This window comes from Schistocerca gregaria, chromosome 5, assembly GCF_023897955.1.
Source record: "Schistocerca gregaria isolate iqSchGreg1 chromosome 5, iqSchGreg1.2, whole genome shotgun sequence".
NCBI lineage: Eukaryota > Metazoa > Arthropoda > Insecta > Orthoptera > Acrididae > Schistocerca > Schistocerca gregaria.
Genome location: NC_064924.1, coordinates 318,600,251 through 318,624,812, shown reverse-complemented (window position 1 = coordinate 318,624,812; position 24,562 = coordinate 318,600,251). Strand labels below are relative to the sequence as shown.

General features: G+C 38.2%; 1 protein-coding gene across 3 annotated transcripts in view; it reads left to right on the top strand.

Moving 5' to 3' along the window:
• LOC126271957 (peptidylprolyl isomerase domain and WD repeat-containing protein 1) overlaps nucleotides 1-24,562 on the top strand; it is a 103,658-nt gene that overhangs the window by 78,713 nt on the left and 383 nt on the right. For all 3 annotated transcript variants that reach the window (XM_049974400.1, XM_049974396.1, XM_049974399.1), the window contains exons 11-14: nucleotides 7,564-7,661; nucleotides 11,934-12,122; nucleotides 14,417-14,568; nucleotides 20,253-20,411. In XM_049974400.1, coding sequence (XP_049830357.1) covers nucleotides 7,564-7,661; nucleotides 11,934-12,122; nucleotides 14,417-14,568; nucleotides 20,253-20,396 — 583 coding nt within the window. In that variant the 3' untranslated portion in view covers nucleotides 20,397-20,411. The remainder of the gene's footprint in view (nucleotides 1-7,563; nucleotides 7,662-11,933; nucleotides 12,123-14,416; nucleotides 14,569-20,252; nucleotides 20,412-24,562) is intronic.

Genomic DNA, 24,562 nt, shown 5'->3' with positions numbered 1-24,562 from the left:
ACTTTAAGTGTCTCACTGCCTAATATAAATCCCTCAGCATCATCTGATTTAATTTTGCTACATTCCATAATCCTCATTTAGCTTTTCTTGATGCTCATCTTATATCCTCCTTTCAAGACATTGTCCATTCCATTCAGCTGCTCTTCCAGGTCCTTTGCTGTCTCTGACAGAATTTCATTGTCATCAGCAAACATAAGTTTTTATTTCTTCTCTATGAATTTTAATTCCTACTCCTAATTTTTTGTTTTTCTCCTTTACTGCTTGCTCAATATAAAGACTGAATAACTTTGGGGATAGGCTACAACCCTGTCTCACTCCCTTCTCAACCACTGCTTCCCTTTTGTGCCCCTCAATTCTTGCAACTGCCATCTGTTTTCTGTACAAATTGTAAATAGCTTTTCACTCCCTGTATTTTACCTCTGCCATCTTCAGAATTTGAAAGAGAGTATTCCAGTCAACATTGTCAAAAGCTTCCTCTGAATCTACAAATGCTAGAAACATAGCTTTGTCTTTTCTTAACCTATCTTCTGAGATAAGTCATAGAGTCAGTAGTGCTTCGCGTGTTCCAACATTTCTATGGAATACAAACTGATCTTCCCTGAGGTCAGCTTCTACCAGTTTTTCCATTTGTCTGTAAATAATTTGTGTTAGTATTTTGCACCCATGATTTATTAAACTGATAGTTCAGTAATTTTAACACCTGACAACACTTGCTTACTTTGGGACTGGAATTATTATATTCTTGAAGTCTGAGCGTATTTTGCCTGTCTCATACATCTTGCTCTCCAGATAGAAGAGTTTTATCATGACTGGCTCTCCCAAGGCTATCAGTAGTTCTAATAGAATGTTGACTATTCCTGGAGCCTTTTTTCGACTTTGGTCTTTTAGTGCTCTGTCATATTCTTCACGCAGTCTCGTATCTCCCATTTCATCTTCATCTATGCCCTCTTCTATATCCATAATACTACCCTCAAGTACATCACCCTTGTATAGACTGTCTATGTATTCCTTCCATCTTTCTGCCTTCTCTTCTTTGCTTAGAACTGATTTCCCATCTGATGCCTTGATATTCATACAAGTGGCTCTCGTTTCTCCAAAGGTATCTTTAATTTTCCCATAAGCAGTATCTATCTTACCCCTAGTGATATATGCGTCTACCTCCTTACATTTGTCCTCTAGCCATCCCTGCTTAGCCATTTTGCACTTGCTGTCGATCTCAATTTTGAGATTGCTTCACTTACCGCATTTTTATATTTTCTCCTTTCATCAGTTAGGTTCAGTATCTCTTCAGTTACCCAAGGATTTCTACTAGCCCTTGTCTTTTTACCTACTTGACCCTCTACAGCCTTCACTATTTCTTTTCTCAAAGCTACCCATTCTTCTTCTACTATGTTTCTTTCCCATGTTCTTGCCAATCATTCCCTAATATTCTCTCTGAAACTCTCTACACCCTCTGGTTTAGTCAGTTTATCCAGGTCCCATCTCCTTAAATTCCCACCTTTTTGCAGTTTCTTCATTTTTAATCTGCAGTTCATAACCAATAAACTGTAGTCAGAGTCTACATTTGCCCCTGGAAATGTCTTACACATTAAAATTTGGTTCCTAAATATCTGTCTTACAATTGCATAATCTATCTGAAACCTTCCAGTGTCTTCAGGTCTCCTCCATGTATACAACCTTCTTTCATGATTATTAGACCAACTGTTCGCTATGATTAAGTTGTGCTCTGTGCAAAATTCTACCAGGTGGCTTCCTCTTTCATTCCTTGCCCCCGGCCCATAATCACCTACTACTTTTCCTTCTCTTCCTTTTCCTACTATCAAATTCCAGTCCCCCATGACTATTAAATTTTTGTCTCTTTTAACTGTCTAAATAATTTCTTTTATCACGTAATACATTTCTTCAATCTCTTCATCATCTGTGGAACTAATTGGCATATAAACTTGTACTAATGTGTTGGCATGGGCTTCATGGGTATCTTTGCTACAATAATGTGTTCACAATGCTGTTTATAGTAGTTATCTGCATTCCTGGTTTTTTGTTAATTGTTAAGCCTGCTTCTGCATTACCCTTATCTGATTTTGTATTTATATCCTTGTATTCACTTGACCAGAAGTCTTGTCCCTCCTGCCACTGGACTTCGCTAATTCCCATTATATCTAACTTCAAACTATCCATTTGCCTTTCTAAATATTCTAACCTACATGTCCTACTAATGGATCTGACATTCCACACTCCAATCAATAGAACACCAGTTTTGTTTCTCCTGATAACAATGTCCTGAGTAGTCCCTGCCCAGAGATCCAAATGGGGGAATATTTTACCCAAGAGGATACGATCATCATTTAACCATACAGTAAAGCTGCATGCCCTCGGGAAAAATTACGGCTGTAGTTTCTGTTTGCTATCAGCTTTTCGCAGAAACAGCACAGCAAGGCTGTTTTGATTGATGTTAGAAAGCCAAATCAGTCAGTTATCCAGAATGTCGCTCCTACAGCTACTGAAGGAACCACACATTTGTCTGGCCTCTCAACAGATACCTCCCTGTTGTAGTTGAACTTACGCCACGGCTATCTGTATAGCCGAGGCACGCAAGCCTCCCCACCAATGCCAAGGTCCGTGGTTCCTGGGGGAGCTCAGTACCTTAATTAACAATAAGCAAAGCATTTAGAAGGATAGAGGGGGAGAGAGAAAGAGGGAGACAGAGAGAGAGAGAGAGAGAGAGGTTAGTTAGTTAACATCAAAATACGTTTAAGTATTAGGAATTCCTTTCTGAAAGTGTTTGTCTGGAGAAGCCTTGTATGGAAGTGAAATGTTGACTGTAAACCATTCCGATGAGTAGAAAATAGTAGCTTTTGAACTACGATGCTGCGGAAGAATGCTGAAGATTAGATGGATAGATCAAATAACCAGTGAGGAAGTACTTAATAAAACTGGAGGGAAAAAAAAGGCATAACCTGACTAAAAGAATATCAGTTGATAGGACATCTCCTGAGCCTTCAAAGAATTGTCAATTTGGTAATGGAGAGATGTTTGTAGGACAGAAACTTGCAAGTAGTAGACTAGCATGGAGAGCTGCATCAAACTGATCTTTGAACTTTGAACGGAAGCACACATCAACAACACAGACAGGGAGACTGACTAAATGTTAACTCACCTGTTGCAGTCATAAATGATCCGGTAATGAAGAGCTACAATAGTGGAAGGAACAACTGAATGAAAACAGTAAATTCAGTCTGTCCCCAGAAAACAGTTGACACATTTGGTTTAGTTTTACACGTCAGTAGGATTATTCATTCATTTCTTTTGAGTGAAACCAGTTTGTGGGAGCAAAAAAGTGATTCTCGAGATAAATTCAGTGCAATATCCTGTTCTGAAATGATTATTCATATTATCAAACAATATTAATTAAAGAGATTCAAAGAAAATTACTGAATGATGATGACAAATATTTCCCCAACAAGTGACATTATATGTTTAAAAAGCAAGTGATTAAGTGACTAAATGATTTTAAAAAATTATGCCTTGTGTGCTTTCTATTCAGGTCACCTCTGCAATTACTGAAACAGATTTGTCAGTAATTGGTATAAACCAGTAGGGGGAGGGGGGTTGGGGGGGGGGGGGGTGAGAAAGAGAGAGCAGTCCATCTCCCACCCAAAAAAAGTCTTGCTGTGGTCGTATCTTTCATCTGATTCTATACATAGAAGGTGGACACAAAAGAGGGCAAGTTATGGGAGTGTTAATCATAGATCAATCAGCAGCATGTGATACAATCAACCACAAGAAGTTGATTAGAAAGGTACATTCAGTTATAAAAGATTACTATTTACCACGGTTTATCCAATGTTTCCTGCAAAACAGGAGGTTTTTTTTTTTTTTTCTTTTGTCATTTAGCATGTTGAGAAGAGCCAACAGAGGATCTTGGAGAATGGTCTCCCTAAGGGCAGTGTATTGGCACCTCTGTTGTACAACATCTACACAAGTGACCAACCAGTCAACTGTGAAACAAGAACTGCAACTGCAGTTCAAGGCAAAACATTTAAGGAAGTGGAGATGAAGCTTCCAATAGCCCTTGAAGATCACGGCAAGTATTATGATGATAACCACCTAAAACCAAATTCCAGAAAGATGCAGGTCTATACCTTGCATCTGAGAAACTGGGGAACCAGGACGGAGTTAAATATTATGTGGGGAGGACAACAACTACGCAACTACTATAGTCCAAAAAAGTTGGGAATACAGTTGGATCATTGCTCACATTCAGAGATCACTGCCAAGAAACAAAGCTAGAAGTATTGGCCTGGAACAGCAGATGGCCTGGAACAGCATTATCCGTAAACTTATTGGCACCAATGGTGCTCAGTCAAGTGTCCCCCATACGTCTGCCCCGGCACTATGCTTCTCTGCGACAGAATCTGCAGTTCCAATTTGGCAAAATTCCCCACATGCCTAATGGGTGAATATGACATTGAATGAGACTGGGTGCATCATGACTGTCTCCCTATGACTAACTGTTGTTACAAAAATTTATTAAATTATGGGTAATAGCGCCAGTCACAGATATGGAGAAAAAGAAACAGGAAATCAATCCCAGACACCTGCTGTTTGGGTAGGAACCATAAAAATGTAGGTTGAAGTCAAGGAGGAGCTTCATGCGCACAACACCAGCAATTCCATAAGCACCTGGAACTCGATGAACAGAGCTGTGGCAAAATTCGTTAACTGAAAGAGACATACAAAAAATTTCTATTTAAGTACATAAATACATATTTTTTATGAACACTTCAGATTTAAAAGTATATTTTTATTCACCTCTCCTTCAAAATAAGGCATCTCATTTGTTTCTAAAAATTTTACAGCCTTAGTCTTGATTCATGCATAATCAAAGCTGAAAAAATATGTAAATGAAATTACTCAAATGCGCAGACTGCAAACATTCATGTAACTGTTGCAACTGTTAGAGACTTATGTCAGTTGGTTGTCTCATATTAAGTGAAACCACTTGGTTCCAGACAGTGAGTGAAAACATTAGTGTACCTGACATTGCTGCGTAGACTAGTTTCATTCAGTTTTTCATTCAACTGAAAAAACAGTCGACTGGCCAGTTGATTGTTAAGTAGTTGGTTGTCCCATCAGTAAGTTACAGATTCTTTTGTGTTTTTACTGTTGGTAGAAACACACAAAGAAACTCTTGCGAGACTGCAGAATTAAATACAGGAAAACTAGTCTAACGTGTGTCAACCCAAAAATATTAGCCTTCATTCATACCACATAAGAATCGTCTGTCACGATCTGTGTAATTTGTAGTATTAGCCATTGAAACTTTTGGTTTTGCTTATAACTATTATGATTTGCAGATGATGTTGTTAGTAGTTGTTGCTAATTCATTTTAATACACTCCTGGAAACGGAAAAAAGAACACATTGACACCGGTGTGTCAGACCCACCATACTTGCTCCGGACACTGCGAGAGGGCTGTACAAGCAATGATCACACGCACGGCACAGCGGACACACCAGGAACCGCGGTGTTGGCCGTCGAATGGCGCTAGCTGCGCAGCATTTGTGCACCGCCGCCGTCAGTGTCAGCCAGTTTGCCATGGCATACGGAGCTCCATCGCAGTCTTTAACACTGGTAGCATGCCGCAACAGTGTGGACGTGAACCGTATGTGCAGTTGATGGACTTTGAGCGAGGACGTAGATTGGGCATGCGGGAGGCCGGGTGGACGTACCGCCGAATTGCTCAACACGTGGGGCGTGAGGTCTCCACAGTACATCGATGTTGTCGCCAGTGGTCGGCGGAAGGTGCACGTGCCCGTCAACCTGGGACTGGACCGCAGCGACACACGGATGCACGCCAAGACCGTAGGATCCTACGCAGTGCCGTAGGGGACCGCACCACCACTTCCCAGCAAATTAGGGACACTGTTGCTCCTGGGGTATCGGCGAGGACCATTCTCAACCGTCTCCATGAAACTGGGCTATGGTCCCACACACCGTTAGGCCGTCTTCCGCTCATGCCCCAACATCGTGCAGCCCGCCCCCAGTGGTGTCGCGACAGGTGTGAATGGAGGGACGAATGGAGACGTGACGTCTTCAGCGATGAGAGTCGCTTCTGCCTTGGTGCCAATGATGGTCGTATGCGTGTTTGGCGCCGTGCAGGTGAGCACCACAATCAGGACTGCATACGACCGAGGCACACAGGGCCAACACCCGGCATCATGGTGTGGGGAGCGATCTCCTACACTGGCCGTACACCTCTGGTGATCGTCGAGGGGACACTGAATAGTGCACGGTACATCCAAACCGTCATCGAACCCATCGTTCTACCATTCCTAGACCGGCAAGGGAACTTACTGTTCCAACAGTACAATGCACGTCCGCATGTATCCCGTGCCACCCAACGTGCTCTAGAAGGTGTAAGTCACCTAGCCTGGGGATCTCCGGATCTCTCCCCCATTGAGCATGTTTGGGACAGGATGAAGCGTCGTCTCACGTGGTCTGCACGTCCAGCACGAAAGCTGGTCCAACTGAGGCGCCAGGTGGAAATGGCATGGCAAGCCGTTCCACAGGACTACATCCAGCATCTCTACGATCGTCTCCATGGGAGAATAGCAGCCTGCATTGCTGCGAAAGGTGGATATACACTGTACTAGTGCCGACATTGTGCATGCTCTGTTGCCTGTGTCTATGTGCCTGTGGTTCTGTCAGTGTGATCATGTGATGTATCTGACCCCAGGAATGTGTCAATAAAGTTTCCCCTTCCTGGGACAATGAATTCACGGTGTTCTTATTTCAATTTCCAGGAGTGTATTTTTGCTGCTAATGACATCTGAAAATGTGTGAAATATTTGGTCAGCAGTCGGAGTAAAGTTTGTTCAAATGGAATAATATTGGTACAAAATGTTATGTATAGCAACTTGCGGTGCAGCAGAGGTGATGTGCAGTGAGCAGGCATGTTATCAAGGAAAGGAATACAGTAATTAATATTATAAACTTGTGTTTTTGTTCACACACAAAATAATACCGCCCTGTTGTTTCAGGTCTAATGGCTGACAGGATAATGTAGCTATGTGTTTACCTGAGTGCTCTAGAGAATGAGAGTGATTTGTAAGCTGATGTGCTATGTTCCTATTCTTGTTTATGTGTCTGTCAGCTGCTCAACATATGCGGTATTGAGTTATTGTCTTTGCTTGTACTGCATTTACAGCTTGCCTGTTTTTGTGTTAAGTTGATAAAAGTTGACAGGTTTCTCAATTATAAGTACAGTTCTTGTGAATCAACATCTTGGTGGATAGAGAAATTATTTTGGAGTTTTATTTACTCACCAGCTCCTCATAATTGTGCTACCATAGATTGCACAAACTCATTAAGCAGTATTGCAGTATTAAATATGACATTTTTCGATGTTGAAAACCCGTCCTACTGGCTGATAGATCACACATATTCTCTAGTTATTGGTTACTTAACAATACAGCTTTGCAGCTAAATTTCATTGACTAATAAGTGGAAAGTAAAGTTTTCAAGATTGTAAACATGTTGTATTTCTCTGTGACATTTTAGGCGTGAACCAGAAGACGCAAAGAGCCCAGATGCAGACAGGGATGTATTTAATGAAAAACCATCAAAGGAAGACATTATATCTGCAACAGAAGCCTCAGGTAACGCAGTAATTTAAATTATACATTAATTCTACCTATTAAGAGTGCAGATAGTTCTTTTGATCCTGATGTTGGAATTGAATTTTAGTCAACTATTAATTGGTAGAATTCAGTTCACAGTTAATGTTCTGAAGTCTGTATCCTCCATCTAATCAACAATTATTTCATAACAAATGTAAACATGGTCTGTAGTAGACTAACGTGATTTTTATTTAACCATGCGATTAGCTAATTTCGACAACTTGTCATTGTCAAGCACTTGTGAAGCCAAAATGAAAAGCACTACATTGTCTGCATGCATCACATGTATAACTAACACTTTACACACCTCACATTAAGATAAGACATTACTGCACAAATTTCTTACAAACACATGTAAATTTGTTGTCACTGATTCGCATTCATCCAAAGACTCTCCAGCCTACTATGTTACAGCCTACTAGGGACCATGTTTATGTTTGTTAAGCACAAATACAAAAATTTTAAATTATTTTGTAGTTATTTTGGTATGTAGTATAGTTGAAAATTAGCTGGTGATTATGCTGACAATTCTGTAAAATTTCTTAAGAAAGTAATAAGCACCATTAATTAACTTTTGTAGAAAGCTTGGCAGTAGCTGAAATGTGCCACTTTCATCAGCCGTAGTTTCATAAGTGTTTCTGATGCAACAAAAAAGTGGCACAGTGCATAAAACTGTGGGATTTTCATGATTTCAAATCACCATTTGGCCATCGTATCCTGCAGAAATTTTTACTGTTTCATGAATGTCAAAATGACTGAAGAAAATGTGTTTGATTGAATATATTTCACAAAACACTGTCTTCATATTAACAAACCATTTAACCAAAGTAAATTGTAATATTAATAAAAGAATAAGAAACAAGGTGCAGTCCAAAGCAACACCCTTAGATAGACAGCTCACTAAACATGAAATGAACTCACAAAATGCATTCCATCTACACAGACTACATTAGGTAAATGATTTGCAAATTCACAGAACAAGACTACATCCCCGAATTCATCAGTAACTAGTATTTCCTTTTTTTAGGCAAAACACTGGAAAACATCAGCTGGAATTCTCCACCAAAATATTAGAGACTTGTGTATTGATCTAAATGAACTCTCAACCAATGTTTGTAACTATGCCCTTGTACTGTGCTTCACTGAGTTCCATGTCTGCTGTGTGTAGAAAGACTTCTAATACCTGGTTAAAATCTGACAACTTCATACTGCAGAAAATAAAGGGAAAGAGGTGATGTGGCTGTTTCTATTAAGAGCTGTATCAGGAGTAATGCAATTGGTGGAAATGATTTTCATCTAAAACAACATATGAAGCATTTGCCATTGAACTGCCTTTAAATAATTCTGCCTTATTAATTGCAGTGGTATAAAGGGTACTTTCAGGGAACCGGGGCCTCTTTTTGAAGCTTCTCGACTCACTTCTACAGCACCTGATTAAATTTAAGAGAGATATCATAGAACTTGGCGATTTCAGTATAGATTTTCTATCACACAGTAATGGGTTACATATCTGGTAAATTTAAACAATGGAAAGTCCTAGAGGGAATAATTATGATATTTTGAAAAGGATAGATTATTACTCACCATACAGAGGAGATTGCGGGTCACAGTGCCTGTCTGTGACTCAAAAAGTTACAGAAGCTGGCCCAAAGAAACCAATACAAGTCATGGATCACATAGTGGATAAGAATATATTGTAAATAAATTCGAGAATTCTACAATACATGAAAAAATTTAGGCAACACTACCCAAATAAATCATTATAAAAAGTACTGTAAAATATTAACCAAAGTAATCAAACAATCAATAAGTATATATTTTAGCTCCAAAATTAACCAATCCTGTAATGAAACAGTTTTATGCATGATAAGTAGTGAGACAGGTACCAACAGTCCCTGTAAAACCAAACACATTTTCTGAAATACTGATGACAACTAGAAATGAAGTAAGGAAATCCACTGACTCTTTAAAAAGCAGAGGATCACCTGGTGTAAGTAATATTTCCAGTAAACTTCTAAAATATTGTTCAGATCAATTGCACATTCCAGATGGAATGCTAGAGTGAGGCCTCTTCACAGAGAGAGAGAGAGAGAGAGAGACATAACACAAGTCACAAACTGTTGTCCTGTTTATTTCGTGACCACATTCATGAAAGTCCTCGAAAAAGTACTATATTTCAGAATTGTGAGGTATCTCAAAAATTTTGACATCTTCAGTGAAAGACAGTTTGGTTTCTGAAAAGGTATATCCACAACTGCAGCTGTATTTTCTTTCACAAACGATGTATTGGAATCCCTAGGAGAAAAATTAAGCCAGTTGGAATATTTTGTTATTCTTTCTAAGACTATGTGGCTCACAAAATACTTCTCAACTAGAGGGGCAGTTGGAAACTGGTTAAAATTCTATCTCCAAGCCAGGACGCAGAAGTTAGTTTTAGATGAGAATAGCAAAGCTGTTGAGTGGGAAGAGGCTGACTGGAGCACAGCACTCCATAGAGTGCCCCAGGTATCTGGTCTTGGTTCACAGTGGGTTCAAAGTAACTCACTGTCTACTGAGCGAAACTAATTACATCCAGTTCAGCTCCTATCATAAATTTCCACCAGCGATGCCTATTGTACCTGACAGTCAGCAAGTTCAAAGGGTATACTGCACCAAATTCATAGGTCTCCACATAGATAGCAGGGTTAGCTGAGAACATTGTGTCATGCAGACCATGTAAAGGTTGTCCTTGGCTACTTTTGTCGTTCGAACAACCTCATATTTGAGACATCTGTGTCACGAAGTTAGTGCTGTGGAATTATCTTCTGAGGCAATTCACCCACATCATAGAAAATTTTCTTTCTGCAGAAAAAGAGAGTCTGAACAATGTGCCTAGTTCCCTTGTTGTAATCTCTTTAAGAAACTTGGGATATTTACTGGAACGATCCTGTGCACTATGAAACCAATGAAACATACCATGATTACAATGCAAGAAGAAAGGCTGATTTCCATTGTGATTTTAAAAATTAACTTGGGATGCAGAAAGATATATAGTATTCCAGTATTAAAGTATGTAATTCATTGTCAAATAGTATCAAAGGTCTATGTGGTATCAGTCCAGTATTTAAAAATAAAATAAAGATGTATTTTCTTGATAAAATGTTTTATTCAATTGGTGAATTTATCAACAGACACACACAGCCTTTTTATGCATACATTTTTGTTTGTTTGTCTGAATTATACGAGATGTGCAAATCCTTGTAGGATGCCCTTTTTTTTGCTTCTGTTTCATTCTAGTGTCATGTTGTTATTTTCCCTGCAACATTTTTGTAAATTTAGTGTACTTTCTCTTGTTGCACATTCTATGTGATTCACATTTATATATTCTTTAAACCAATCCACTTCATAGCATCTCACATGCATACAAGGGTCTGTAGAAGATGTATATGGCTAAAATAAATAAACTGTGATTTAACTGTTTCACGGTTTTCCCTAACCAGGAACATCAACAAGGCCACAGCTATTCATTTACCACACCTGCCTTACCAACTGATGTAGTGTTCTGTCTCTGGTGACTTCTGTGTTGACAGAACAGTCAACTACAACTGTCATTGCTCATTCAATTGAAAAATATTGTGAATTTCTCGCTTAATTTTTTGTTTTATTTCTTTGCCTTTTTTTCTTCTTTTTTATCTCCGGCGTTGACTTAGAACACTAAGTTTTCTCTCTTACCTGACACTGTCTGTTTCACAGCCTGTTTTAAAGACTGTATATGATTGTAGATATATGTGATTATTACCAGTGTCAAGAAAAGCCCTCAGGGTGTGTGTCCAAATCATGATGTAAAATGTCCTAATGTGTCAGTCACTATTTCTGTGACATCCATTGTTACAGTAATGGAGCCCACATACAGTAGTAGCTGGAACATTTTGCACTGTGACATGGTCTCACACTCGAAAACCTTTTATTGATATTAAAGTATGTACTTTTGTGTGTAAACTAAACATGACATTAAAAAAAATTGATTGGTCAAGTCAGTTAATTTTCAGTTTTTACAATTATGTCTTTCTTCACAAAATACAAGCTAGCTAATTTTTATTGTTGTGTGTGAAATCTTTATGTGTTGCTTAATACTGTGAATTTTTCTTTATTATTATCTTTCATGAGATACTGTTTGACATTACGCAATTAGAATAACATATAATTTGCTAGTTTTTGATGCAGTATATTCTTGGCAGCATAGTATAAAATTATTTTCTTTTTCTTAATCAGGTGTTCAGCGCATCTATGACAGTGCTGTCATTCATACCGCAATGGGGGATATTCATGTGAAATTATTTTCAAAAGAATGTCCACGTGCTGTTGAAAACTTTTGTGTACACAGCAAGAATGGTTACTATAATGGACACATATTTCACAGGGTAATTAAAGGCTTCATGGTGCAGACTGGTGACCCCACAGGTAGTATAAGCTCTTTATTTGAATCACTTGTTTACCACATTTTTGCATGATGTTTTTTTCAAAATACAAATTTATTATCAATATTATGATGTCAGTCTCTCACTGGAATGAAAAAGTCGACTGAGAGAAGATTCCCAGTTGCCGTATAGTGGATGCATTGAGCAGTAATTGAGATGAGCTCTTTCTGATGCCAAATTCCTTTCCTTTCCATTTTCATCGCTCACTCAGAAGTTATTGCCAGTGATGCTGCTAAACTACAGACTATGCACTGCTGAGCACTACTGAAAACACTGTGGCTTCTGCAAGCACTGGGTTTGGGTTTGTTTGGCTTTCATCCTGTCTCACAGTAAGTTTTGCTGTTTTGTTGGTGTAGTGGCAGTTGTGACACTATTTTTTAGTCATGGCTGTGAACTATACAAAAGATTTGGCGAAAGGGTTTATTCCAACACTGAGCAAAAAGTAAATATGCCTGCAATATATCTGCTTGATGTCTGCCCCCAATTCCCAAAAGCATATCTTCTTCCCCTACTACCCAATTTCATCACAAAAGTATTTTACTATTTGCTTCTATACAAAGATGAACTGTGAGGGCTGGCTGACTCTCCATTCATTATTACGTGGCAGAGCTATTGTAGTAGACATGGCAAAACACACGCCAGCCTGTATTGAAGGCAGTTTCATTTATGGATCCAGATGCACCAGTCACAAAGAAAAGTACTATTTTCACTGCTAGAAGATAGGAAAAAATATGTGACATTTCAAGATTTGAATGATATACTCTTCAGGAGTTGAGACCTTCACAAAGGATGCAACATGCAGTTATAAACTTACAAGTTCGACAGCCATTTGATGTGTCCACATAGTCTTCACTTTCAGGGATTAGGCTAACAATAAGTTCTGTCTTCAAAGGTTTTGTTGATCACATCTGTTTTTGGGCCTACCAGGATTTCCTCTCCCTCTCAGACTTATGTCCACTGTTGTTTCATCATTCTTTTTTGTGGCATTCTAGTCACATGCCCTGTCCGCCTTATTTCTCAATTCTTTTTTTATCCCTTCAGCATTTTCTTCTCTAATTTATTGATTCTTTTTCCTGCCTGTATTTAACTCTTATTCCTCTTTGGGAAAACCCAAGTGTTAGTCCCCTACAGCAAAAATGTTGCCGCCATAGTTTTATAAAACTTTATTTTTGTTTCATCTCTAACTCTGTTCTTAAGGTTTTGCACAGTATTGTGTCAGACTGGTGCAACGGCGACTATTTTGGTTCTGTCCTACACTGTTTAAAGATTTAATCCTATTGAACAATTTGAGAGATGTTTTATAAAATTTATCACATTCACCTTGTTGATTGTTGGTTCAGGGTAACATTTCACCCAAACAGTGCAAAAGAAATGTAGCTTTAAAATCACATTTTGTTCAACTATTATTTTGTGCTAGTCAAAACTTAAAAATGGAAGACTTGAAAATAACACAATAAATTCATCAAGATGATCAGATATGAGGTTTTTTTAAACACAGAAAGTGTAATAGTTGGCAATTGTAATTCACTTTTTTTTTTCTTTAGTCTTATTGTTTCGCAGCTGGACTACTTCATTTCTTTCATGTTTTAGATTTTTAATTTTTATTGTGAACCTAACCAATATTGTTATATGAATCAAAATGTCTGTTGTGAATATTTTGTAGTTATATTTCCTAACTTGTTGGATTTCATCATATGAGACTAATTTTAAATCCTTAAATCAAAAAGGTGACATTCATACTCACATTAATAATATGAAAAGTTGTACTGAGAATGTACAAATGAAATATGTTTTTCTTTAGGTATCACAGAAATCTATCTTCGAAAGATGTTGGGTGTATGACTATCAAACATTTGTGATAAAATAAAGTTCTGTGTACTTCCTGTCAAATTTAGTTCTTGGGGCACAACACATTTTCAAACTCACTGTATTCGATATACCAAAAGTGGCAATCTTAGCAACTGCTCCCTCTTTGATATATTTCTTCCGACACCCATGCCAGAGAAAAAAAGATTTTTTTCCTTTATTTTGGTGGCATGGTCAGGGGGTGGGAGGGAAGTGGTTCACATTATGTACTCTGGAAACCTTTGTAAGGTGATCTGTATTGTTTCAATTCTTGTTTCATTCCCAGTCTACTGCTCAGTGTCTATATTATGTCATGAGTAGTTGTCTTTACTCAAGCCCTTGATTGATTGTGTTATTGTGTGACTTGTTTATAGTGTATTGTCATGACCAGTTACCTGTTATTGCAACTCTAGAACCAAATATCTGTTTTAGGTACTGGAACTGGAGGGGAAAGCATATGGGGTGGTGAATTTGAAGATGAATTTCACCCTACTTTAAGACATGATCGACCGTACACTTTAAGCATGGCAAATGCGGGGCCAAATACAAATGGAAGCCAATTCTTTATAACTGTGATTCCAACTGTAAGTGCTTACATTATGTTTAAAGACCCTTAGCATATTACAAGTAAATGTCTTGTTGTTGTTGTTGTCTTCAGTCCTGAGACTGGTTTGATGCAGCTCTCCATGCTACTCTATCCTGTGCAAGCTGCTTCATCCCCCAGTATCTACTGCAACCTACATCCTTCTGAATCTGCTTAGTGTACTCATCTCTCGGTCTCCCTCTACGATTTTTACCCTCCACGCTGCCCTCCAATGCTAAATTTGTGATCCCTTGATGCCTCAAAACATGTCCTACCAACCGATCCCTTCTTCTAGTCAAGCTGTGCCACAAACTTCTCTTCTCCCCAATCCTATTCAATACCTCCTCATTAGTTACGTGATCTATCCACCTTATCTTCAGTATTCTTCTGTAGCACCACATTTCGAAAGCTTCTATTCTCTTCTTGTCCAAACTAGTTATCGTCCATGTTTCACTTCCGTACATGGCTACACTCCAAACAAATACTTTCAGAAACGACTTCCTGATACATAAATCTATATTCGATGTTAACAAATTTCTCTTCTTCAGAAACGCTTTCCTTGCCATTGCCAGTCTACATTTTATATCCTCTCTACTTCGACCATCATCAGTTATTTTACTTCCTAAATAGCAAAACTCCTTTACTACTTTAAGTGTCTCATTTCCTAATCTAATTCCCTCAGCATCACCCGATTTAATTTGACTGCATTCCATTATCCTCGTTTTGCTTTTGTTAATGTTCATCTTATATCCTCCTTTCAAGACACTGTCCATTCCGTTCAACTGCTCTTCCAAGTCCTTTGCCGTCTCTGACAGAATTACAATGTCATCGGCGAACCTCAAGGTTTTTACTTCGTCTCCATGAATTTTAATACCTACTCCAAATTTTTCTTTTGTTTCCTTTACTGCTTGCTCAATATACAGATTGAATAACATCGGGGAGAGGCTACAACCCTGTCTCACTCCTTTCCCAACCACTGCTTCCCTTTCATGCCCCTCGACTCTTATTACTGCCATCTGGTTTCTGTACAAATTATAAATAGCCTTTCGCTCCCTGTATTTTACCCCTGCCACCTTTAGAATTTGAAAAAGAGTACTCCAGTCAACATTGTCAAAAGCTTTCTCTAAGTCTACAAATGCTAGAAACGTAGGTTTGCCTTTTCTTAATCTTTCTTCTAAGATAAGTCGTAAGGTCAGTATTGCCTCACGTGTTCCAACATTTCGACGGAATCCAAACTGATCCTCCCCGAGGTCTGCATCTACCAGTTTTTCCACTCGTCTGTAAAGAATTCGCGTTAGTATTTTGCAGCCGTGGCTTATTAAACTGATAGTTCGGTAATTTTCACATCTGTCAGCACCTGCTTTCTTTGGGATTGGAATTATTATATTCTTCTTGAAGTCTGAGGGTATTTCGCCTGTCTCATACATCTTGCTCACCAGCTGGTAGAGTTTTGTCATGACTGGCTCTCCCAAGGCCGTCAATAGTTCTAATGGAATGTTGTCTACTCCGGGGGCCTTGTTTCGACTCAGGTCTTTCAGTGCTCTGTCAAACTCTTCACGCAGTATCGTATCTCCCATTTCGTCTTCATCTACATCCTCTTCTATTTCCATAATATTGTCCTCAAGTACATCGCCCTTGTATAAACCTTCTATATACTCCTTCCACCTTTCTGCCTTCCCTTCTTTGCTTGTCTTATAAAAGTTTATTTTTAGCTCTCATAATGTTGTATGTACATAGAAAATAATGTAAACTAAAATTATTTCTGAAAGTTATATTTTAGAGAGAATATGGCCTAACAGTATGCAGCACATGCATCATATTAAATTTTGGTATGTCTTATTTTAAGTGACCTCATATTATGACAAGGTGTAATCCTATAATTTGGCATCTATTTTAGCTGATGATGAAATGAAAGTTGTTGTTGTTGTTGTTGTTGTGGTCTTCAGTCCTGAGACTGGTTTGATGCAGCTCTCCATGCTAACCTATCCTGTGCAGTACCTACTGCAACCTACATCCTTCTGAATCTGTTTAGTGTATTCATCTCTTGGTCTCCCCCTACGATTTTTACCCTCCACGCTGCCCTCCAATGCTACATTTGTGATCCCTTGATGCCTCAGGACATGTCCTACCAACCGATTCTTTCTTCTAGTCAAGTTGTGCCACAAACTTCTTTTCTCCCCAATCCTATTCAATACCTCCTCATTAGCTACATGATCTACCCACCTAATCTTCAACATTCTTCTGTAGCACCACATTTCAAAAGATTCTATTCTCTTCTTGTCCAAACTATTTATTGTCAATGCTTCACTTCCATACATGGCTACACTCCATACAAATACTTTCAGAAACAACTTCCTGACACTTAAATCTATACTCGATGTTAACAAATTTCTCTTCTTCAGAAACGCTTTCCTTGCCATTGCCAGTCTACATTTTATATCCTCTCTATTTCGACCATCATCAGTTACATTGCATGCCAAATAGCAAAACTCCTTTACTACTTTAAGTGTCTCATTTCCTAATCTAGTTCCTTCAGCATCACCCAACTTAATTTGACTACATTCCATTATCCTCGTTTTGCTTTTGTTGATGTTCATCTTATACCCTCCTTTCAAGGCACTGTCCAGTCCATTCAACTGCTCTTCCAAGTCCTTTGCTATCTCTGACAGAATTACAATGTCATCGACGAACCTCCAAGTTTTTATTTCTTCTCCCTGGATTTTAATACCTTCTCCAAATTTTTCTTTTGTTTCCTTTACTGCTTGCTCAATATACAGTTGGAATAACATCGGGGATAGGCTACAACCCTGTCACTCCCTTCCCAACCACTGCTTCCCTTTCATGCCCCTCGACTCTTATAACTGCCATCCGGTTTCTGTACAAATTGTACATAGCATTTTGCTCCCTGTAGTTTACCCCTGCCACCTTTAGTATTTGAAAGAGAGTATTCCAGACAACATTGTCAAAAGCTTTCTCTAAGTCTACAAATGCCAGAAACGTAGGTTTGTCCTTCCTTAATCTTTCTTCTAAGATAAGTCGTAAGGTCAGTATTGCCTCACGTGTTCCAACATTTCTACGGAATACAAACTGATCTTCCCCGAGGCCAGCTTCTACCAGTTTTTCCATTCGTCTGTAAATAATTCGTGTTAGTATTTTGCAGCTGTGACTTATGAAACTGATAGTTCGGTAATTTTCGAATCTGTCAACACCTGCTTTCTTTGGGATTGGAATTATTATATTCTTCTTGAAGTCTGAGGGTATTTCGCCTGTCTCGTACATCTTGCTCACCAGATGGTAGAGTTTTGTCAGGACTGGCTCTCCCAAGGCCGTCAGTAGTTCTAATGGATTGTTGTCTACTCCCGGGGCCTCATTTTGACTCAGGTCTTTCAGTGCTCTGTCAAACTCTTCACGCAGTATCGTATCTCCCATTACATCTTCATCTACATCCTCTTCCATTTCCATAATATTGTCCTGAAGTACATCGCCCTCTATATACTTCTTCCACCTTTCTGCTTTCCCCTCTTTGCTTTGAATTGGGTTTCCATCTGAGCTCTTTATATTCATACAAGTGGTTCTCTTTTCTCCAAAGGTCTCTTTAATTTTCCTGTAGGCTGTATCTACCTTACCCCTAGTGAGATAAGCCTCTACATCCTTACATTTGTCCTCTAGCCATCCCTGCTTAGCCATTTTTCATTTCCTGTTGATCTCATTTTTGAGACGGTTGTATTCCCTTTTGCCTGCTTAATTTTTATATTTTCTCCTTATATTTTCTCCTTTCATCAATTAAATTCAATATTTCTTCAGTTACCCAAGGATTTCTACTAGCCCTTGTCTTTTTACCTACTTGATCCTCTGCTGACTTGACTACTTCATCCCTCAGAGCTACCCATTCGTCTTCTACTGTATTTTCTTCCCCAATTCCTGTCAATTGTTCCCTTATGCTCTCCCTGAAACTCTGTACAACCGCTGGTTTAGTCAGTTTATCCAGGTCCCATCTCCTTAAATTCCAACCTTCTTGCAATTTCTTCAGTTTTAATCTACAGTTCATAACCAATAGATTGTGGTCAGAGTCCACATCTGCCCATGGAATTGTGCTACAATTTAAAACCTGGTTCCTAAATCTCTGTCTTACCATTATATAATCTATCTGATACCTTTTAGTATCTCCAGGATTCTTCCATGTATACAACCTTCTTTTATGATTCTTGAACCAAGTGTTAGTTATGATTAAGTTATGCTCTGTGCAAAATTCTACCAGACGGCTTCCTCTTTCATTTCTTAGCCCCAATCCATATTCAACTACTATGTTACCTTATCTCTCTTTTCCTACTGTTGAATTCCAGTCACCCATGACTATTAAATTTTCGTCTCCCTTCACTACCTGAATAATTTCTTTTACCTCATCATACATTTCTTCAATTTCTTCGTCATCTGCAGAGCTAGTTGGCATATAAATTTGTACTACTGTAGTGGGCGTGGGCTTTGTGTCTATATTGGTCACTATAGTACGTTCACTATGCTGTTAATAGCTTACTCGCACTCCTATTTTTTTATTCATTATTAAACCTACTCCTGCATTACCCCTATTTCATTTTGTATTTATAACCCTGTATTCACCTGACCAAAAAGTTTTGTTCCTCCTGCCACCGAACTTCACTAACTCCCACTATATCTAACTTTAACCAATCCATTTCCCATTTTAAATTTTCTAATCTACCTGCCCGATTAAGGGATCTGACATTCCACGCTCCGATCCGTAGAATGGCAGTTTTCTTTCTCCTGATAACGACGTCCTCTTGAGTAGTCCCTGCCCGGAGATCCGAATGGGGGACTATTTTACCTCCGGAATACCACAACAGCAAGGCCGTTTTGGTTAATGTTACAAGACCAGATCAGTGAATCATCCAGACTGTTGCCCCTGCAACTACTGAAAAGGCTGCTGCCCCTCTTCAGGAACCACACGTTTGGCTGGCCTCTCAACAGATACCCCTCCGTTGTGGTTGCACCTATGCTACGGTTATCTGTATCGTTGAGGCACGCAAGCCTCCCCACCAACGGCAAGGTCCATGGTTCATGGGGGGGTTAGAAACCATTTAAGATTTTGTGCCCTCCCAAAATTAAAAGGATACTATTAGAGTGTATTCCTGGATTATCCAGTTTTTATAATTGATCATCTATCTGTATTTGTAGTTTATAATTGTAAAACTTGTCTATTTATTTTATTCAAAATTAATTTTATACATAGATTACAAAGACCTTTTTGTGTGTGTGTGTGTGTGTGTGTGTGTGTGTGTGTGTGTGTGTAAACACCTGAGTGACCGTAGGTAAGAAAGATAGATAAAAAGTTAGTTTAACAAAGATTTTTACAGTCTTTATGTAATGTTTCAAAATCTCAGTCATCCCATAATATCTTAGTATGTATATTATCAACAGCCACTGACTGCCCATTTCTCCAGTTGTCAGATTACGTTAAGTACAATTGTTCTGTATTACTCTGGTGGCATTAGTACAACCTTCATGGGTAATGTTCAGCCTGATTTTCCTCTATTTCTTAAAATCTATGGATGACGGAAATACTTTCTTGAATTAATATTCCTTAATACAATATGACTAAAATTATTTACTTTATTTATGAAATAATGGAAAGTCCAGGATGTTATGTTATTTACTTATTTATTTATACAGCCTTGGTTGGATAATAAACATACAATATTTGGACGTGTAGTTAAAGGTATGGAAGTGGTTCAGAACATCAGTACTGTCAAAACAAACCCCATGACTGATAAGCCATATGATGATGTTCAAATTATCAGCATAACACTGAAGTAAATTGAATTATTTGAGGTAAGTTCTTAGCTTATAGTCTCAAGAATAAAACCTTATTCTCCGCAGAAAATTTGTGATTTGTTAATAAATGAAAACTTTTGCTCTAGTGTATGTTTTTTTTCATTTTATCTTTATTTATATAATGGGTGCTTTGCTTTTGAAATCAAAAGTTATGTTTCCTACTACATTTGAGCTGGTTTTAGTTGTGAGTAAATGCACTCCCTCCAGATATCTACAGTACTACTATAGAAGGTGATGAGAAAGTCAGAGGCAGGCGGGAGAAACTTAGGTGGTTGTCATTTGGCTGCAGTAAATCTGGCTAGTGGATGTGGAGTTACGAGCTCCGAACAGGTAATTCTGGTACTTCAGAGGAAGATATGAGAAAACAGCAGATGCTGTTGTCAGTCTGCTTTTTCAACAACACAGATTTTATTAAGCACAATAATTTTCAATTAAATCATAGAAAGTAATGGTTCCTGACTATTCTGGAGTTACACAAAACAAAAGACTTCTGCTTGTGGCTACTTCATGGTCAGCTCAGTTCTCTGAAGTTTGTTGAATAACTCACACATCCATGTTGCAGTACACAGTTTGTAGATTTGACTAGGAAATATTTGGTTACAAACCATGCTCTCAGTGCATCCGTATACTATCAGTTCATTCACCAAAAACACATCACTCAGTTGAACAGTGATCAAACAGAGTCCCACATTAGACAGAAAGGCAAATCCCTCTGCTAGGCAAACACTGTTGGTATGAGACAACAAAGTCCAAATCACATTCTAGGAGGAAACCACATAATGTAGGGTCATTGTCAATAGATACACTGAAGAGCTAGCTGTGAATATTGGCTGAATGACAAGCAAGGCAATGGCAGCCTGTACCAAACCCTAAATATGCCGTGAGCATTTTTCCACATGACCTTATCACAGAGCCAGCAACCTGGCTAGATAAATGCATAATTATATCCAGTGATCCATCAATGAGTCTAATGGGATTGCAAAGCATTAGTTATGTGTCTTTAAAAAAAAATGATGTAATGGAAAGACACGTCCATTCATGTACTCTGTGGCCCTGTGATTGAGGGAAGAGTACTGTAGCCAGCCAGTGTGCATTGTGAAAATATTGCCACATTCTGCTTCTTATCCATACATCATTATGGAAGAGAGAAAGCTGTGAGCACATATTGAACTGGTATAAGCAGCTATTTTATCCGTAACAGTTAGGTAGAGCTTCATAGCTGTTTATAAAACACACAACACCACCAATCACTTAGTAATCATGATTATGTGTAAGTCAAAGAGATGTATGCTCAGAACAGATTGACTGCTGAAAATGATGAGTTAACTGTAAAATAAGCGGACTTTGAATAATGGCATAGTCTAACATGTGAATCATCCAGTTGTTAATCACAAAATTATTGTAATTTAAGAACTACTAGTTCTGTCTATGTTGATAAGTGTTTAACTAAAAGTAAATAAACAGTAATATTTACAAAAATGATGAAAAATGTGCCTGTGAGATATTTGTGAGAAAAGATCATACATACTGCAAGAAAAAAACAAATCATTTGAATTCATTTGGCATTTTCTGACATAACACATGTTTTTCCCGAGCAAGGTGGTGCAGTGGTTAGCACACTGGACTCACATTCAGTAGAACGATGGTTCAAACCCGAGTCTGGCCATCCAGATTTTGTTTTACCATGATTTCCCTAAATCACTCCAGGCAAATGCCACGATTGTTTCTTGAAAGGGCACAGCTAATTTCCTTCCCCATCCTTGACACAGTCCGAGCTTGTGCTCCATCTCTAATGATGTCAATGTCGAAGGGACATTAAACTCAATCTTCCTTCCTTCCTTCCTTTCCCATATGCTTTAACAGAGCTGGGATGTAGTCTGTCAGAAAGTTCTGAGAATGTTTTTATTTATTTTTTAATTAATTTTTCCATTGCTTGACCACTAGCACCATATCTGAGCACTTGCAGATACTATATTCTGACGGTGTTGCTGAGCAGTTGTTAATTCACCAACAGCTTGGAGTCTGTTGTGAGGGTGAGGAGTGAAAAATGTTTTTCATTGCTGTAATTTGTGTCTGTTGCTATCAGGAAATGTCCCACAATACTGCAATCAAGTTTTACCTCAGATTTGAGAAATTATATTTAGAAAACTTTTGAAGTGATGTGTGTGGTGGTGATTGTTGGTCACACAAGTCTGTAAGTGTATCACAAGAGTGTGATTTCACTAGAGATTCAAACTGTGGAGGAGCATGTGCAAAATGTGTGGGATATTGTGTAGAATGGCCATTTAGATGTCAAATGACATCAGAGAAGTTTCAGATGAAGGAAACTACCATGCCCATGATTGATCACAACATCTAGTGAAAATGAGTAGTGTGCATGAAATATTCCACATTATCTGGACATTTCAGGTTGCAGCATGAGTCACAGTTAGAAATTGGACAACTGACCATAATTACTGTCTGGCCATATTGTTAATTTATTGCAACTGCTTTACAATGCTGTTGAGTAAAGAAAAAGCAGTAGCACTTGTACATTGAGGACTTGTGCATGCATACTGCCACGCAGGTTAATCTTGTAGACCGTCATAATTTGTAACAGTCAGTCCTTACTTTTGAATCTCACTTTGTATTGTAAACGTATTTATTTTCTTCATTCTTTTTTTCTTCACATTACTGCTTCCTACATTTCAAAATGAATTAATTGTATATGCTTTATCATATGCCACACCTATTTCTAAATAGTTTTATCTTATTGTAGAATATACACCAAGATGAGCATTTATGACAAGTAAGAACTGTATGTTTAAATTTCATCCTGATGCACAGTTTTCAGTTATCATAAACATTCATCTCAGCATGTACTTGGGTTTAAAAAAAGTAAATAAATACCTTCTCAAATCAGTATTGTCATTAGCCAGCTCCTCTTCAATAATTGTTCTGTACTTTACTTAGAGATATCACAATCTTTCTTCCCATTAGGAATTACAGTATTTGGCCAACAATGAGCCACACAGTTATCATATTGCAGAATAATTTACTTCCAAATTACCAGTTGGTGAATGTGCGAATGAAATTGATTCACTGAGGAAGCCATTCAGATTGTTGACACTGTTCATGAACTTTCGTTTACACTTTCTCCAATGAAACTTTTCTGGGTATCTAATCACACTGTCATATTTCTGCAACTTTTGGTGAACATGATATTGAGTTAGTGTTGCATTCAGATCTTTTATAATTTTATTTAATCGGGCAGCTAGTATCATACATTAATCAGCACACACCTAACGTAACATGAGAGACACATAAAGCTTGGATAATGCAGCAAGTCAGCAGTGGCAGAGCATCATAATGAGAATGGAAATCCTATACAATTCCAACAAACTTGTGCACTACCAAGGCAGTGTATTATCTTTAAAAAAAGGAACAAGAGCGGACTGAGAGTGTGAAGCGGCCTGCCAATATGAATCACAAAAGAGTTTTTCTTCAGATCCCATCCTACTAGCTGATAGCCATTTGCAAGGCTAACCCATCATGCACAGCAGTATGCTGAAGGCAGTTAACACTTTTTGTTGTCTGAGCCATCACCAGCCATTGCAGGAACAGTACTAGATCATTGTACAGGTTCTTTTGCCAGTTACAGCCAGTAGGAATTAAAATAATGACTAGCATCAATAAAGGATGTCAATCCCCACCTCCGCACTAATCAAAGAATTTGTCAGTGATGTTCCTGACTGCCACTACAAGCTGAATGAAATAACTCTATGTAAGATTTTAAGTATTTATTAATTCTCCTCAGCTTACATATTTTCCTGCTGCACTCTGTTCATTCTTGTGTTCTTTTGTACCTTGTTTATCTTATCTGCTCTATGTTTCAGCCATTGTGCTTTTCTTCAGACTTCTCCTATTTTATTAAACAAGATGCTCTTTCACTGTATTTGGGGAGTCATTACATCTACAACTTTTTAGTTTTGTGTTATCACTGAGTTTATGTTGCATCAACTTACAAAAATCTTTGATATAATAGTGTTACTGTTACTTTCATCTGTGACATTCATTTGAACATACAAATATATGAAATTCGTTCCTGAAATAAGTTTGCAATCGCTGTAAGCATCTGTGAGGATACTGTTTGTGTTGCTTAACAGTCA